Below are 16,678 nucleotides of genomic sequence, written 5' to 3'. Positions count from 1 at the left end.
ATATACAGAAATAGTAAGACGCTGGCAACCTTGGCGTCGTAGGTTGGATCTTGGTAGAGACCTTCAGATCGAGCGATTCGGCAGCCGGCTGGTGGAGAAATACGAGATTGGTGGGAGAATGCGAAGAAATTGGACGGAATCTTCATCTCTCCACGTGTGGTGCAACCTGGACAAGCAAGAAACAAGGTGGGGATGACTGTTTCGCCCGTCTCGTCGGGTCTCCTAACCTGCATCGGGATGACGGAGTCAAGTGTGAAACATAGTAGGCTTGGCATCCCCGTTTGAACGAGGCAAGAGAGGTATCGCCTCCGTGGTGATCTCCACATTAGGCCATCTTCCGAGTGCAAAAGATTCCACGTCAATCGGAGCGACTGCCTGCTATCGGGATGTCATGGCGAGATTCTCCGTCGGAAGAAGATTAAGGATTCTGCTCGGTTAGCTCAATGACGACGCCATAGGGATGGATGGATCAGTTGTATAAGTTATAAGTGGTAGGTAGGGAAGATGCAGTCGAAGTGTTGTTTGGGATCGACCTCAGTCTCTTCAATTCTCATCACCTCGACTCTGTTTCCATTCGTCCCTCTTTTCATCTGACCCGACGTGTCAACCATTTTTTGTTTACTTTCATCATGAAATTCTTTGCCCTGGCATCCGTGCTGGCCCTGGCGGCAGCATCGCCTACCCCTACTCACCCAGAGTCAGGAACAGCAAGACTGGCCAAGAGAGCTACTATCTCGGACGCCGCGAACTTGGGGTTCGCATCCCTTAACGGAGGGTAAGGTGGCTCTTTTCAGCTACCAACACCTTGAGATGGCTAATAGGGGTTGAATGTGTAGGACAACCGGAGGTGCTGGAGGCACCGTGACAACCGTCTCGACGCTCCCCGAGTTCACTGCCGCCGTCAATGAGAAGAACTCCGCGCCTGCCATCGTTGTCGTCAAGGGAATTATTAGCGGAGACACCAAGGTCAGGATTGGCAGCAACAAGTCGATTATTGGCTTGCCAGGCTCAGGTAGGTTCAACTGGAGTTTGATGATAATTGCTATCGTCTTCCATATCATTACTGCCTCCATCAAGCAGCACACTGACAGGCCACTCAGGATTCAAGGGAGTCGGCCTGCACTTCCGGGGGCAGAGCAACCTTATTGTGCGGAACATTGTTTCGTCATTTGTGACGGCGAGCAACGGGGATGCCCTGAAGATCGAGGTACATCACTTACATACTCTATGCGAAGCCATCATCGCCATGTATAACACGACCTCCGTCTAACTCAGAGCATCAGGAAAGCACAAACGTCTGGGTCGACCACTGCGAGTTCTTCTCCGAACAAGGCTCTGATAAGGACTACTATGACGGACTCGTCGACTCCTCGCATGGATCCGACTTTGTCACCGTTTCCCAGTGAGCCTCAGCTCTCTCTCACTTCTGTCCCTCGCCACCCAAGCGGCTAACAGCATATCCTAGCACATATTTCCACGACCACTGGAAGGCCTCTCTCGTTGGCCACAGCGACAGCAACGGGAGCGAGGACAAAGGCAAGCTGCGCATTACGTACGCCAATAACTACTGGAAGAACATCAACTCGCGGGCTCCCCTGCTCCGGTTCGGCACGGCGCACGTCTACAACTCGTACTATGAGAAGTAAGTTCTGATTGCTCTCGAGTTGGTGGAAGATAGGACGGTAAGCTGACAGATGAACAATCTCTACCTTACAGCATGAGCACGGCCGTCAACTCGCGCATGGGTGCCCAGGCGCTGGTTCAGAGCACCGTCTTCAAAAACGTGTCGTTCCCTGTTACGAGCCGTGACTCAAAGGAGGTTGGGTGAGTCAGGCTGACCGCTTGCTTGTCGAGCAGAAACCTTGAGATGATCTGGTCGCTGATGGGTTCTTTAGATATGCCACGGTCATCGATACTGACCTGGGCGGCGGTGTGAACGATTGCCCGGCTGGCAACATGTCTCCTACCTCGGTTGGCTATTCGTACACTCTCTTGGGGTCTGCAAATGTGGCCAATAAGGTGCCTCGCGAGGCCGGTGCCATCCTCGCCTTTTAGGCACAAAACGGTTTACTTGGCTTTGGCTGCATCGGTATTCAGGTTTCGAGTTCGATTCTTCTCCGGGAGGGAGGAAAGGTGCAATGATCCGGAGATGGAAAGCACCATGTGGCGTGCTACTTTGGTCAAGCGTGGAGTCATCAGACGCCACACACTGGGCGCGTACGCCACTGTCACGGCGTCACGGTCCGACCCGTGTTGGCTTTGAAGTGGCACGTTTCACAACAGTAGCGGCGTCTACTGGACACTGCTTCGACTGACCCTCACTTCGACTGTACATATTCGATTTATTTCTGCCTAATTCACCTACGAGTGCCGGTCAATTTCCCAAGTGAAATGTGAATGACAAAACCACCCACCCCCCCCCCCCCCCCCCCCCCCCCAATGGGTCATCCGCTTTAGTCCTTCCTCGGCGATATCTTGGTGATCAGCCCCTCCTGCCGCGTGAACCAGCTGCCCATAACCTTCCACTCCCTGTCCGGGTCCTCGAGCTCAATCTCGTAGCGGTTCACCAGCGTCGCGACAATCTTGTACACCTCCATCAGCGCCAGGTGCCGGCCGAGGCAGATGCGCGACCCGGCGCCAAAAGACAGATCCGAGGCCTGCATCCGCTGCAGCCTGGCCTTGTAGGCCGCCTCCGTCTCCCCCTTCGCCTGCAGCCATCGCTCCGGCCGAAACTCGTCGGCGTCCTGGCCATACACGTCCTTGTTCCTGCCCACGACATAGGCGTTCAACCCCACCGCCGCGCCGGCGGGCACGTAGGAGCCATCGGGAAGCTTCAGCCCCCCCTCGGGGACGTACCTCTCCAGAAGCATGGCTACGGCCGGGTGGAATCGCATCGCCTCGCGCACGACAGCTTCGACGTACGGCAGCTTGTTAGCAGCGGCGGCGGCGACGGGGCGGTTCCGGTCGAAGCCGGCGGCGCGGACCTCGGCGACGAGGCGGGCGTAGGTGGACGGGTTCTTGAGGCAGTAGTAAAAGACGGAGCGGATGGTGACGGCGGTGGTGTCGGCGCCGGCGAGCAGGTTGACGAGGAGGTAGCCGACGATGGCGCCGTCGTCGACCAGGTCCGGGTGCAGCGACTTGGACTCGATAAAGTGCTGCAGGTAGTCGGGCACGGCCGGGTTGAAGTGCGGGTCCTTGCCCTGCAGGCGCGCCCCAAAGGCCTCGACGGCGATGCGCGTCACGTTGACCAGGTTCGGCGGGCCGATGCGCATGATGGGGTTCTTGTCCAGCACAAAGTCCAGCCACGGCATCTGCCCCACCGCCTGGAAGTAGTCGAGCGCCTTGTCGGCCAGCGCCAGCGTGTGGTCAAAGTCCTTGCCGGCCTCCATGAAGCCGAAGCGGCGGGAGAAGGTGGCGGAGCCGATCAGGTCCCAGGCGTCTTTGCAACGACGTGTTAGTTGGTTTATGTTATTTGGTTGCGGGAGGGGGGTTATGAATCAGGAAGACAAGGAGAGAGAGTCTGTGTGTGGGCGCTCACAATAGGCCACCCAGTCGCCGAGGTTGCATGGCTTTGGGCTTTTGGGGTTGGCGAACCGCTCGTCAAGGTGCTTGAGGAAGTCGGTGATGACGCCGTCCATGTGCGGCTCCAAGGCGGAGCAGGCGCCCTGAGAGTAGTACTTGACCACGGGGCGCTTCATCCGGGCATGTTCGGCCTGGTCAGTGGTGGAGAAGATGTGGTAAGTGATACGGCCATTGACAAGGGCCGAGTTGTTCTCGTAAAACTCGGTCTGGATGATGTGATGTTCATGTTAGCTGGACTGATTATTTGCCGCGACCTTGTTCCTGTCTGGACTGAAGCATCTCACCTTCCGCCATTTGCCGTCAGTGCTGTAGATTGTTCTGATCAGCTCCGGGTAGTCGAGATCAAGCAGGTTCGGCCCGATGCGCACGACTGGGCCGTATTTGTCGTGGAGCTCCTTGATTGTCTGGTGGTAGCGGCGAGACCTGACGAGGGCAAGGCGCCACAAGTTCGTATAGCCTGGTGAGTTAGGAAGATATTTGATTAGCACAGCCCAGAACGAGGCAGCCAAGGGAGTAGCTCATGTTAAGTACCTGCGAGAAGCGGCCCGGGGTACTTTCGCAACGGCGATGTGGCCCATGAGAGTGTGAACCAAGCGAAGAGGACGACAACTGAAAGAAGAGCAAGTTGAGGTAGGACGTAGACGTCCATATTGAGAAGCCCAGGTCGGATCTCGGCCAAAGTGGAAGAGGATGCCATGGTCGCTATGCGTTATGCGTGGAACGTGAGACGGGACGAGATGCAAACCCCCTGGTGACCTCGGGTACAACGCTCTTCTTAAACTGGATGCAAAGTAGGCTCTGTATGTACATGTAACCCACACCGAAACCCTCCAGCAGGCTCCAGGGAGGACTGAGGAGTCTGAGATAGTCGGGAGGGCTGCACAAGATGGTTGCTCCCCGCCCCCTCTCTCTCCAAAATCGCCTTCTCAGACCATTCACCATTGCCGGCAGTTACACTACTGCACCTTCACCGCGCACGCCGAGCCACGATGTTTGGTTTAGGGGTTCGGCTGGCTGGGACTCACATCTCGTTTTGGTTAGCAGGTGGGCCTCACCTACACACCGGGCCGTTCTGAACTGCGACATTCGCTACTTATTAGGCACGCTACGGAGCCGCGTGCAGCATCCGAGGGGCTTTGGGATTGACGAACCGGGGCTCGTGTGAAAGCGATCGTCAGGCTGGGTCGGTGTCAACGCTGGCGCCTGCTGCGTAGAGTTGAAAATTGGCAGGCAATTACACATCGAAATGTGTTGCAAGGAAGGATCAACCGCGGTTCAAAAAATGTCCCCAGATACAGATAAGGTAGGGTATGGTAGTATGTATAAGATATCCCTGATGATACTCGGCCCGGCCGATGTGGCGACGAAAGATGAAAGAGGAAACGTCAGGTCATGATAAATAGGAAAAGCGGACTTAGGGGCTGTCAGCACTTGATTCCTTGATTGCGACTGTCGGATAAATTGATGGAAAGTTGGAAACTGATGAAAACTCGAAAAAGGGGAAATCAAAACGGATGAAAGATGTCCTCTCGTCCCCTCGCCTGCAGCGAGGTCCAGGCCGCTCCATTCCCTACCTACCCTTGGGGTTCTTACTCCACATGGCGAGTTCAAAGTTCCCGCTTCGCTGCTGTGTTTAGCTAAGGTATCTTAGTGCCTTCCAGGTGGTGCTTGTTGTCTTGCGGAGTTTCTTATCGGAAGCAGCCGCGCGGGAACTAATTTATGCTAACGTTAGTGTGCTGGACCGTTCGTTCAGCGGAGTCACTGCCTGGACAATCAGAATCGCTATCATCACCACATGTTCTTTTCGCCTCTTGATGCAGTCTGAGGGTTTGTATACCAGGTGCGCCTAGTGTACGTAAGGTACTCATAATGGCCCCTTATTGGATGGCATTTTGGTGTTCAAGTTCTCGGGTTCGCTGCACTGTTGCACAAAAATAACCAGGCTCGAACCAGGGCCTTGTCAGCCACCCTGGCGCTCCGAGTCCCGATCCACGTTGAAGAGGATGAGCTCGAGATGTGGCTAAAGCAGTAACTACTTCGTACTCCGTACTCCGTACAGTACGGATGTAGTGCTCTGTAAAATCATACGATACAAAAGGTAAGCACGAAGGCCTCACTTATAACAGGTAATTACTTTGTACACTCAAGTGTTGGCTACTTCACAGCCATATAAACCAGCACTGTCCTCGACGCAGATTATGTAGACAATCTGGGGCGTCCCGATTGTCTCGGGAAGGAACAATAGCGCCAAGAAAGCTGTGCCGTACAGCTACCGCCACCGAATCCCCTGCAGCTGCGACGGGAGGGATGTCCCCGGCACCGGCGATTCTCACCCGAGACCCGGACAATTGGAATCCACAGCACGAGGCGCGTCCCCCACACTAGCTGGCTCGCCTGCGGGGCCTGTAACCGTTAGGGTCGCAGTTTGGCTGATTGGCGCTACATAGTGTATGTCGAGCCAGAGAAGAAGAAATGGTGCATTACACAAGTGTACTGTAGGGGCAGCGCAAGGCGCTTTACGGCAGTCTAATTGGCTGAGTGACAGAATGGCCAATGCCTTGTCAACTGCTGAGGTGCCTCAGTATGGTGTGCAGTGTGCTCCGTAGAGCGATCACTAATGAAAGGAATAAGAATCCATTCTTGCATAAAAATGAGCTCTGTCCCGCACCTCTGTGTGCTGTGTGGGTTTTAGCGAATGCAACTCTGATCCGTTACTGAATGGGATAGGACGGAGGAAAGCAGAGAAAACCTGCTCATGGTGGTTGAAGAAGCACAGGCAGTCAAGCATCTAAATAAGGGGCGATGGTGGAGGGCCGAGGTGGTTATCAGGGTTATCAGTTTACCTCCAGCCAGGTGGGGGTGAAGATCAGAGGACAGCTGCTCCCGTCTCTTCGCTTTTGCGAACCTAAAATGGAAGTCCACTGGCCATCCAGATATTGCAGATCTCCATTCTACATACGGACGTAAACATTTCACGAATCATGTATCAAGAACACCATGTTGCATACGACTTTTCTTGTGGTATTGTGATCTGTCACCAAACGCCAGTGACACGGAGACTGGTGCTGCTGATAGAGACATGCTACGAAGTAGACATGCTCCCAAACCCATGGAAAGAAAACTCCATGGTCACTGGCAGCGGGATGTGGGGGTTATGCTAGTTACGTGGGAGAGTGCTACCATGTTAAGGGGTTGAGTGGGAGAATGCTACTGTGACACGAAATACGTACGAATCAGCAGGCTGGGAGAATGCTGCCGTGGTATCCTTCACAGGGACTGCAACTCCTGTGTATGTTTAGGTGTCGTCCTTGACTTGCCGCAACGGCAAATCTTGCCGAATCTTTCTTATTGGATTTGGGGGCCGGATTCGACATAATAATCGCCTTTATTCGAAACACCGCAGACCTTGTAGTTACAGTGTAGTGATTGTGGGTAAGTTGTAGAGTTGGCAGGTGGCCGATGTTCAAGTTGGTTTAGACAGGAAGGTGCTGGTTGAAGCGCTTCCAAGTTCCAAGCTCTTGCCTGACGCTGAGTTGCAGCGCAGACATCCCGCAACTTGCGAGACAACAGATGATCTGACATGCTTTTTGCTCATGAGTTGCTTCTAAGGTTCTCATCACCAGTCACGTACATACATATACATACATTAAATCGTATAGTCCGTCATACCAAGTCCATTTCTTTTGTTTCTGGCCTCCTTTCGCAATTTTCCTCTTCACTGTCATCAACGCGGAAAAATTCTGCTGGTACTCCTTGCCCCCGGTCGTTATTTTGCTTCTTATGCATTTCTACACATTTCATTGGGTTTCAATGAAGGAGGTGACCCCGTTTCTCTTCGACACTGTGCTGGGTGACGCCCCTGACAGCGAACATGGGCCAGTCTAGGCGCGGCAACAAGCAACTCTTGACTGTAACTACGTCCGTACGTGCATCCGGCAGGCGACTTGGACGTTGGGACCACGCGCTTGTTGGAGAAGACGATCTCTTTCACTTTGCCGCAGCCTCACCTTGTGTGTCCTTGACCCCTGGTGAAGGCTCACACAACGTTATTCCATCAGCTCGGGCCATGGGTTGGATCATCATGGTCTCGCTCACAAAGTACTGCATCGCCGGTCTCAGCTAACTCGAGCTGGATTACCTATTCCTGCTTCCTTTTCTTCTTCGCTGCACTGTAGACACGCAGATGGCAAGGGCATTGCAGTCTCAAGCAACCTTCTTCCTACTCACCACCCCCCGGCGATTTGATCGCAAGCGATAAAAGAAGACAGGCTCCCAACCCAGTCACCTCTCGCAGACCGTCCGGGGCCCGAGACGAAGCCGTTTCTCTCTTCACCAGTCTCCCGGTCCTTGGACGCCCATCGCCAAGTTATTACCGAGTATCCTCGAACAGATCGTCCAAGATGGCTATGCAGGGCGACGGGCCATGGGCTGTGGCCGTCATGTGGATTCTCACAGTCCTCACCTTCGCCTTTGTGGTCCTCCGCTTCTACACGCGCTCTGTCGTCGTGCAGAGCACCGGCATTGATGACCATGTCTACAACTTCGCCTTCGTGAGCTTACCAAAGTCGGTCCCAATATGCCTACTTCGCTGACTGGGCCCCCAGATACTGCTCCTCTTCTACACCATCTTCACCACCATTTCAGCAACCTACGGCTTCGGCCAGAACATGAAGGATATTCCAAACATCGACGACATTGTGCACGCCATTTTATTCGAAGCCATTGGCCAGACCTTTGCCGTTGTGGGCATGGCCGTTGCCAAGTGGTCTCTGGGGCTCTTCTTGTTGAGATTGGTAACCCAAACCTGGCACAAGGTGGTCATATGGATTACTATGACGAGTCTGATGGGCGCCTCGATATCTGTCTGCTTTGTATTTTGGCTACAATGCACGCCGCCCGCCTACTTGTACGACAGGCGAATCCCCGGAGGTTACTGCCACATCAACACGACGCCCGTATCCTTTACACTGTGCAGTAGGTTGCTCCTCCCAGCATAGGCGGCGTACCGTTTTGCTTTCACTGTACTGAAACAAGAAAACCAGTTCTCTGTGTGTTGGCGGACTTCTTCTTTGCTCTTTTCCCTTGGTTCTTCCTTTGGAACCTGCAAATGAACAAGCGGGAGAAGATCGTCATCGCCTCGAGTCTAAGCTTGGGCTTATTGTAGGTCATTACTTCGATACTCTGTTCAGCGGGCTCGAGATTGGTGCTTTGTTAGAGCTAACCTTGCTATCCCAGTGCTGGTGCCTGCGGCATAAAACGTACTGTCGAAGTCCCCAATCTCAGCAGTCAAAACTATCTTAGTACGGCCCCGTTGCTCACTCGTCTTTCCATAATAATGGCGCATCGTCTAACTCCCCTGACTAGAGGATACAGTAGGGCTGATTGTCTGGTCCGCCGCCGAGATTGCCGTAACCATGATATGCATCGGCATACCCGTCTGCCGGCCACTCTACAAGCGATTTCTCGATAAGCTGACCTCGTTCGGGACCCAATCGGGCGGCTACAAGAAGCAGTCCGGTAGCGGCGGCGGCCGCCGAGGGGCTGGTGTGGACAGCAAGAACACGGGACCACGATACGGCCTGCGCACCTTTGGCGGGAGCACCATGCCCGGCGCCTCGCGATGGGAGCCCGAGGGCGACACGGAGAGGGAGAGGGACACGGGAGACGATACCGGCTCGGACACCATCAGCATGGAGGGTGGCAAGCCGGTCAAGGGCAAGAAGAGCCAGAAGAGCAACAACAAGAAGTTGAAGATGGATTTGGAGCTGGGCATCAACGGCCCAATTACCGAAACCACGGCCGTAGCGGGCGGAGATGTGTACCCGCCTGACAACGGCAGTCAGGAGGAGATCCTGGGTGGTGACCGTAGGGTTGAGACCCAGGCTCAGGGGGAAGGCAGGAGGAGGAGTGATATGGAGACAGCCAAGGGTCAAGGGAAGGGGCACGTCGCGCCAAAGGCGAGCATCCAGGTCACTGAGGAATGGCGGGTTGATAGGTCGTGAGCTGATCGCTCAACAGTTTTGTTGGAGTCTTGGGCGGCGAGTCCCGTCCAGTCGTCAGGTCTAGAAGATGGGAGGCATTGCCGTTCTTCCGACGAGGGCTCAGCTCGCCCCCACTGTGGTGATGGGTGAGGGAGTCGGGACACATGGATGAAAAATAGAACTTATGTATTAGAATCTAATAGAGTATAACGAGATCGAAGCCCATTATCCTACGCTTAACGGTTCCTTCGGCTCGAACTCCCCGTCGGTTGCCCGGAACTGAGGCTCTAAGGCTACATCGCTATTGAGATTGTTACATGTTGCATACTATTGCTTGCATCCAAGTGCCCTCCCCATCAGTTTGGGCCTTTGCATTTGATAAGACAAAGGACTTCGTTCTGTGTTCCATCCTAAACAATAGTGATTGCCTTGCTAGTACATATGTATCTGTACAACGGCCTTTAAGTGGACTCCCGGCAGATATGCTCTCGAGCAGCAGAGTCTGACGCGAAAGGGGAACGCTTCAAGTTGATAATCAGGTACTTGTACCTAAGGTACACAGTCTACTCAGCATTTTGACCTGTATGCAATCCCACCATCCCCATCACGGTTGAAGAAAACATTGATGTCAGACTCTCGCTCTGGGTCACTGCCCAGACAACTTCTACTAATTATTAGGTGTAATCATGACACATAGCAGTCACCATCTCCAGCAATGTGCCCCTTTTGGAAGTGCCAACCCCTAATGACAGACCGCCCTTTTCCCCTGCCTGGTTGAGAGAACTTGTACTCCGTACAGTACAGCACTTTGCTTACGCGGAGCTATAGATACTCCTTAGGGGATTGGTGCTCGTGGTTCACCGTGGCATGTAACATCAAACGTTCCGATCTCTTGCCGGAAAAGGCGTTTATTCCCGCCTCTCCACTTCCGGGGCGTCCAAACCGGCCGGGGATAAATCCTTTGGCATCCGTTAAAGCCAGGGGTGCAACGTTATGACCCTGGCTGGATCCGGGGATGGGCAGGAATACCACGTTTTCAACCCCATCGTTTCAGGAGTTGGCTTAGGGATCCGTAGAAAATCCTTGCCCGTGTGTAGTGTATGTGGTGTACTAGTGAAAGGCCTAGTTACAGTACACTGTAGGCAAGACAACTTGAAGGAGGTGAGGCTGTTTGTATGTACCGTACACGCATCATAGCTAGGGAAATGTTGAATTGCCAGCGGTCCTTCTCCGTTGGTTGAAGGCGACGATCTTCAAATGATAAAGGTTTGGAAGTCATGGGATGGGTAATAATAGTACTTCTCCGGACTAGTTATTGCAGCATCAACATCAAGTAGTCTAACTTTCTAAGTCCCAGTGCATAGTCCACGTGCTTGAAGGCGTCAGTGGGAGGGAGATACCGATCTGGCCCTCAATCATCGTATGATGGGACCCAGCCATTGTCTGTCGTGTCAGCCACATACCTTAGGGGGGTACCCTACCTGACGAAACGTGGTAGGTAGGTAAGTTCAAGCTGTAGTTTGGAGACTGGAACTGGAGGAAGCTCATATATCATCTTGTATACCGACCGGTTACGAACCAGCGGGTGGCCAAGACCACGGCGTGCGTAGCATGCTGTCAGCACAAGGTATTCATTAGTAGACGTTCAGAAAGCTTGGAACATGGAATCTGAGAGTTGTGGCCATACGAGTCTGATAATCTGTGTTCATGCCGCCACCGTAGGCACTTACGCCGTGCTTTGGACACAAATGGATGGAGGCGCACACCCAGGACATACGACGGAAAATGTCCTAGCCGTACAGATCGGCTTCCAATATCCATGAGGCATGAGTCGGGAATATACGCGCAAACCTGTAACTGCTGTAAGCTGGCGACCTGATCTTGCTCCAGCTTTTAGTGGCCATAAACAGTTCACTACCTACCCTATAAACTCGAGAAATCCGGAAGAAGCTTGAGCACGTACTAAGGCCAGCAACCAATCCCGGCCTGGCACCCTGCAATGCGCTTCAACTTTGCTGATGCGATGCGAGCTTGAAGTTAGGGTTTGAAATGGGTGGAAGCTTGATTAGAGACGTCGCTTGCAGTCGGCGGTTCCTGACTGGCCAGATTGGGGTCTTACAACACTTGCTACCCCGCCGCGCTGTAGGCCTCAAGCAGAATGTGGCCGGATATTTGAATCAACACAGAGGGCCCGAAGAACCCATTCGAGTTGGGCAGGGTGCGTCCACTCTTCACACAAGTTTTCTCAAAGAGATAGTTCCTGCAGTGAGCCTCCCTTTGCCTTCACTCCGGCCAGCAACCATGGCAACAACGGCAAACGCTCAGTACCACCACTACGTTCCTCGATTCCTCCTGAAGAATTTCTCCCACCCATACAAGCCCGATGGCGGCCGCCACGGGAAGCGGAAGGGTGCCGGCAAGCCCAGGTACGAGAAGGGCATGTTCCCCAACGACCCCGTTGTCCGCAACCTGGACCTTCTCGCAGATCCTCCAGTCATCAATGAAAAACCGGTCGGGCGAATACTCGGCCAGACGAATATGTACCAGGACACAAGCAGGCCCATCGAGGAGCAGCAGCACATTGAACTCATGCTTGCGAGACTTGAGAGTCAGGCCAGCATGGTCTTTCAGAAGGTCATAGAGCATTTCGAGCAGAAGGAGCCCGGCTTTTGGGTCACGCGCGACGAGAGAAATCTTCTCCGGAAATTTCTGTTCCTCCTCAAGTACCGCAACGATGGCTCCCACCGCCGCTTCTGTCACAACACACCCGAGGAGTATAGTGAAAATGACAGGGAGAGGCTATGGGAATACATGGCCAAGCACGGCTTCGAGAGGCCAGTGGATGTCTGGCTCCAAAATATCAAGGCCATCATTGAGTTGGAGATGGATCCCGAGGGGAAATGGTTACGGGAGCTGCGCAAGCGTATGTACCCAGACGATGCTATGTGGTTTTACACCCATGCCGAGTCAAGTTACATGGCTATCTGTACTCCATCCAACCCCGACGACGAGTTCATCCTAACAAACCGAAGCTATGGCATCTTCGAGGGTCCAAACCAAGCTGTACAGGATATCGAGACGGGCGAAGTGGGTGATGCCATCTATATGCCCCTTCACGAGTTTGCTCCCATATCCCCTAAGCTCATGATCATCCTAAGAAGCAACCTGCTCCCAGATCCCTTGGAAGACGCTGAAGAGAACGTGAGGAAAGGCTTCAACTCGTTGCTGGCCGACCTGCCAATCCGCAGAGCTCGGAACAATTACTCTCGGGTTGTTGGCGGCCGAATAGTGCGTCTGGGAAGGGACGAGAACTGGAGACCGAAAAAGGACGATCGGTTCTACTTCACCTTCTTCCCCATCAACTCGAATCATGTCCATACAATCAATGCCATATTGCTGGACAATTGCGCTCACTGTTCCAGCGTGGTATTCGAATCACCGGAGAGCTTTGCGAGAACTCTGGAATGGTTCCTCACGGCGCCATGCGATATTGGGAAATTAATAACGGGTGTCGATGCTGAACTTCGTGAAGTGGCCTTGCAAAAACTAGAGGAGGCATCGCGTGCTCTCGGGTCAACGAAGGAGACGGTCTGGGTGAAAGTCCCCACTCCTCTGGTTCGAGATTACAACGAGTTTCGTCTCGAGCGCGCTGCAATGCTTGAAAAGATGGATCGGATTATAGACGGAGGTGATGGTGAACTTCTGGATTGGGTTCGCAGACTGGACTCACAACAGTCTGACGGAGATCCTCAACTCATGCGGACCTACGAACTTTTAGGCAAGTAACCAAACGTTCCGACTACCCATCTTACGAGATTACCTGCCTGACAATGCATTAGGAGGCTCGACAGAGACAATGACCGAGGATATTGTTCAGGCCGAGAGGATGTGGACCCTCCGCCTCAAAATCGACACCTGGTCAAAGGGTAAAGTTGACGAGGCCATCCGACAGCGCAATCGGGAACTCCTTATTGGCGCATACCTCCGCCTTCCACCGCGCCGAGTCTGGCTATTCACCAAGAACGTCAGATTTGCCATGATCAATGAGTATGAGGGCAATGTGGACGCATCTGGACCAGAAGATGCTGTGGCAGAATGCAAGTTCCGTGTTTTCATCCATGGCATCATAACTCGATGATAGCTAACTGTGAAGTGAGCAGGTGCTAAGATTGTTAGCCCCAAAAGTCTGGCCCGACTTATATACACCGCTGGTTACAATGGCGGCGAGTTGAGAAGCCGGTCCTGGCTTGATCTCTGGGGCCCATTCCCCCGTGACGTTCACGGATTCTTGAAACATGGCTGGTCTTTTCGTCATATCGTGTTCAATACACCGGGTATGCCGAGCTGTTTACTCACTTCAGGTTGCATGTCATCCCGTTGCTAACAATGTATTCCAGGTTACATCCGAGATTGTGGTAAGCTTCAAGATCTTTCCTTCAGACATGCCATGACAATTCAGGTAATGTATCTAGGCTAACGACCTCACAGGTATCGACGAGGTTCAACAACTGGCGCGCCAAGCCCAGCGTGAGATCTTGAGGGCGGGCCGATACATGAACATGGCATTGCCTTTCAAACTATTCAATGAGGGGGAGAGAATAGAGCTCTTGACTAGGGTTACTGTGCGAGAAAGATTTGCGGATTCGCTCGGAAGCAGACTAAAGGCACAGGACTTGAAGGAACTCAAACGCAGCCTTTTCGAAAGCGCCTACCCAACTCCACCTTTGGACTGGGAGTACAAGTACGTAGGTATCTAACCTTCCTGAAGATTGTGTGCAGGTTATCTGAGATGGGACAGGGCACTACCTGTACAAGCAACAAGTCAGGTATATTGTGATCTAGGGAACCACTCGCTACATGATGCAATTTCTGTTCATATTTTCAATAGAAACAACGCTCAGCTGTTCGCTCTCTACCCCGTCCTCCCGGACACCCGGAGAACAAGCATTCAAGTAACGTTCATCCTAGTCCTCACTATCTCTTCGCTCGCCACCAGGGAATTTGGTCACTACTGGACCCGTGGACTTGGTAGCCTGCCGGCTTCTCCATGCTCTCCTGAGCTCAGCCCAGACAGCAACACCCATCCAAAGAGCCCACATGATAGCAGCGACAATGGCATACACCCTCTTGCGGTAGTCCGAAGCGCCGGCGAGGTGTAGCCCCAGCCCACCGTTGATGATGCCAAGGGTGATGCCGACACGCCCGTTGGCGAGATGCAGATAGGACCAGATTTGGCGCCTCTGCAGTCTCTTATACACCTTGTGGTGAATAACTCCAATCACAGGTTGAATAAAGAACATCACGAGGAGAACGAGCCCGATGACGGGGTGGTAATTCGTCGAAGAATTGTCCAGCTGAAAGCAGGTGTGTCAGCGGCCAAGTGTAACCCCTGATTTGCCTATTTCCCACAAAGCGAAAAATGAATGACTTACCAAGCTTCCAAATCCCGGGATTTGAACGAGCCGAACCAAGTAGATTCCCAGCGCAGCTGCCGCAATATACACGCAGAGAGCGACCGCTTGGAAAAGGGCGTGCGCCCAGAAGCCGATGCGGCCGGGGAGCACACGCAGCAGGATGGAGCCGATGGGGAAGAGCAGGACCATGGCCAGCGCGGCGAGGATGCCGTGGATGCGTCGGTAGTTCAGCGCGCTCTCGACATCGAACCCGGCTCCGGTTCGGGACCCGCTGAACCGGTTTCCACTACTGCCGCTTCCGGGCCAATAGCCGGGGTAGGATCCATCGTCGGAGTTGGTTCCGCCTCCGGTCCCACTTCCGGACCCAGACCCGCTCCCTGAGGATGACCCGGACCCGCCGAAACTTCCACCGCCTGTGCTTCCGCCTCCGCCTCGAGCAGACACTTCGAGTGCTGATGACGGGATGTTAGGTAACGTTGAGGGTTTAGGACAGAAAATGCAGCGTGAGTACTCACCCAGCCAAGCAAATACTGCCAATTGCAGCATGCGATGATGGGTCGGGTTACGGATCATTTCGCAAGTTTGGGCGCCGGCGACGGACACACTGGCGTAATTAGTCGAGTTGATGGGGAGCACACACTTGCCCTGAAGGAGAGAACCTCGAGGGTTGCGGGATGGAACATTGCGGGGATTTAAGCTGTACGGACTACGGAGGTAAAGCGATGGCTATGCCGAGCGCCGCGAGCGGCTGTTTCGGGCGGTGCAGCCACCTAAAATACTCTCTCGGTTTTGATCACTCGTCCTACGAAGCACACTCCTCCAACCCTCAAACCGATAATGGGGCAGCAGCGGCTGAAAATCCGAGGACTCGCACTACATCAAAAGTTGAACCAAGCATCAGGCAGTTGTCATGTTGGTGGCTCAGCATGAGAGAAGGCAGCACAGAGCCACAGACGGACCCGCTAACAGCAGGACACGTCGAGGGCTTGCGCTGTCATCTTCAAACCCCTTCCGCCATGACTCGAGTGACAAGCTTACCAGCCACCTGTACGGAGTAGAAATAATCAAGACGATGCTGGTTGGTCAAGCCGCGCGTCGCAGACAACACCGCACCACAAGTGCGTTTGCGGGCTTCATGCCGAGCCTGAGATTGGCCCGTTCAGGGCGCGTGAGAGGTGCTGCTCGGGACCGAGCAAAGTCTTGGCCACGGTTGGATCTTGGTGGCTTACGGGACTTGCCGTTGCACAACAGTTGCATCCCTTCACCAAAAGCGAGCCAAGAAGCTCCCGGTACTCCGTGAGAGACGCATCATGCATGGACTCACGGCCCGGGCTACGGGGTACTTGCGCTAGACCGAGAATAATCACATCTCCATCTCATCACAGCATGCGGCCAGAAATACACAGCTTGTTCGATATCATTGCCTTACTTATAACTCTATCCGCAACCATGTTGATGATGTTGTTTTCTTACTCATGGCAACCCATATGCTTGCAGTGCTCAATGGAGCAAGCAACCTGAGTCCCTAATAGCTCAACCATCTCACTAATGGCCTCCCCAAGATCATAACAACACATTTGTCCCAAGTCCATCTCTAGGCCTATACAACTTCTATAAAAACCACACTAATTACATATAGTAGAACGACTAACCCACCGAGAAGGTCTTCCAGGACCACAACTACTCTGGGCTGGCCAAGGA

General features: G+C 53.6%; 5 protein-coding genes across 5 annotated transcripts; 3 read left to right on the top strand and 2 right to left on the bottom strand.

The window, feature by feature from the left end:
* Positions 1–498: 498 nt before the first annotated feature.
* On the top strand, positions 499–2,374 carry N656DRAFT_782900 (polysaccharide lyase family 1 protein). Its single transcript, XM_064815847.1, has 7 exons — positions 499–775; positions 837–1,012; positions 1,101–1,207; positions 1,284–1,402; positions 1,466–1,642; positions 1,717–1,824; positions 1,896–2,374. Exons 1-7 carry the CDS (start codon positions 630–632, stop codon positions 2,053–2,055), a joined length of 993 nt encoding a protein of 330 aa, XP_064667229.1. The 5' UTR covers positions 499–629; the 3' UTR covers positions 2,056–2,374.
* Positions 2,375–2,453: 79 nt separating this feature from the next.
* On the bottom strand, positions 2,454–4,231 carry N656DRAFT_715885 (cytochrome P450; the record flags this gene model as incomplete). The annotated part of the gene is made up of 4 exons (XM_064812086.1): positions 2,454–3,439; positions 3,539–3,788; positions 3,867–4,039; positions 4,114–4,231. The coding sequence occupies 4 exons, from the start codon at positions 4,229–4,231 to the stop codon at positions 2,454–2,456; spliced, it is 1,527 nt and encodes a 508-aa protein (XP_064667228.1).
* A 3,623-nt stretch (positions 4,232–7,854) lies between these two features.
* N656DRAFT_737785 (uncharacterized protein) lies at positions 7,855–9,658 on the top strand. The gene is made up of 7 exons (XM_064812752.1): positions 7,855–8,132; positions 8,187–8,556; positions 8,625–8,742; positions 8,818–8,882; positions 8,947–9,061; positions 9,104–9,290; positions 9,348–9,658. The coding sequence occupies exons 1-7, from the start codon at positions 7,983–7,985 to the stop codon at positions 9,582–9,584; spliced, it is 1,242 nt and encodes a 413-aa protein (XP_064667227.1). The 5' UTR covers positions 7,855–7,982; the 3' UTR covers positions 9,585–9,658.
* Positions 9,659–11,679: 2,021 nt separating this feature from the next.
* N656DRAFT_782896 (uncharacterized protein) lies at positions 11,680–14,464 on the top strand. The gene is made up of 5 exons (XM_064815846.1): positions 11,680–13,341; positions 13,403–13,660; positions 13,724–13,897; positions 13,961–13,978; positions 14,052–14,464. The coding sequence occupies exons 1-5, from the start codon at positions 11,865–11,867 to the stop codon at positions 14,318–14,320; spliced, it is 2,196 nt and encodes a 731-aa protein (XP_064667226.1). The 5' UTR covers positions 11,680–11,864; the 3' UTR covers positions 14,321–14,464.
* Positions 14,379–16,015, bottom strand: N656DRAFT_782895 (uncharacterized protein). The gene is made up of 3 exons (XM_064815845.1): positions 15,493–16,015; positions 14,996–15,429; positions 14,379–14,917 (listed from the first exon to the last, which is right to left on the bottom strand). Exons 1-3 carry the CDS (start codon positions 15,521–15,523, stop codon positions 14,528–14,530), a joined length of 855 nt encoding a protein of 284 aa, XP_064667225.1. The 5' UTR covers positions 15,524–16,015; the 3' UTR covers positions 14,379–14,527.
* Between the last annotated feature and the right edge of the window lie 663 nt (positions 16,016–16,678).

The sequence above is a fragment of the Canariomyces notabilis genome (genome assembly GCF_033297395.1).
Source record: "Canariomyces notabilis strain CBS 508.74 unplaced genomic scaffold N656scaffold_24, whole genome shotgun sequence".
In the NCBI taxonomy this organism is placed as follows: domain Eukaryota; kingdom Fungi; phylum Ascomycota; class Sordariomycetes; order Sordariales; family Chaetomiaceae; genus Canariomyces; species Canariomyces notabilis.
Note: the sequence above shows the minus strand (reverse complement) of the source record. Positions and strands in the feature narration are given on the sequence as shown.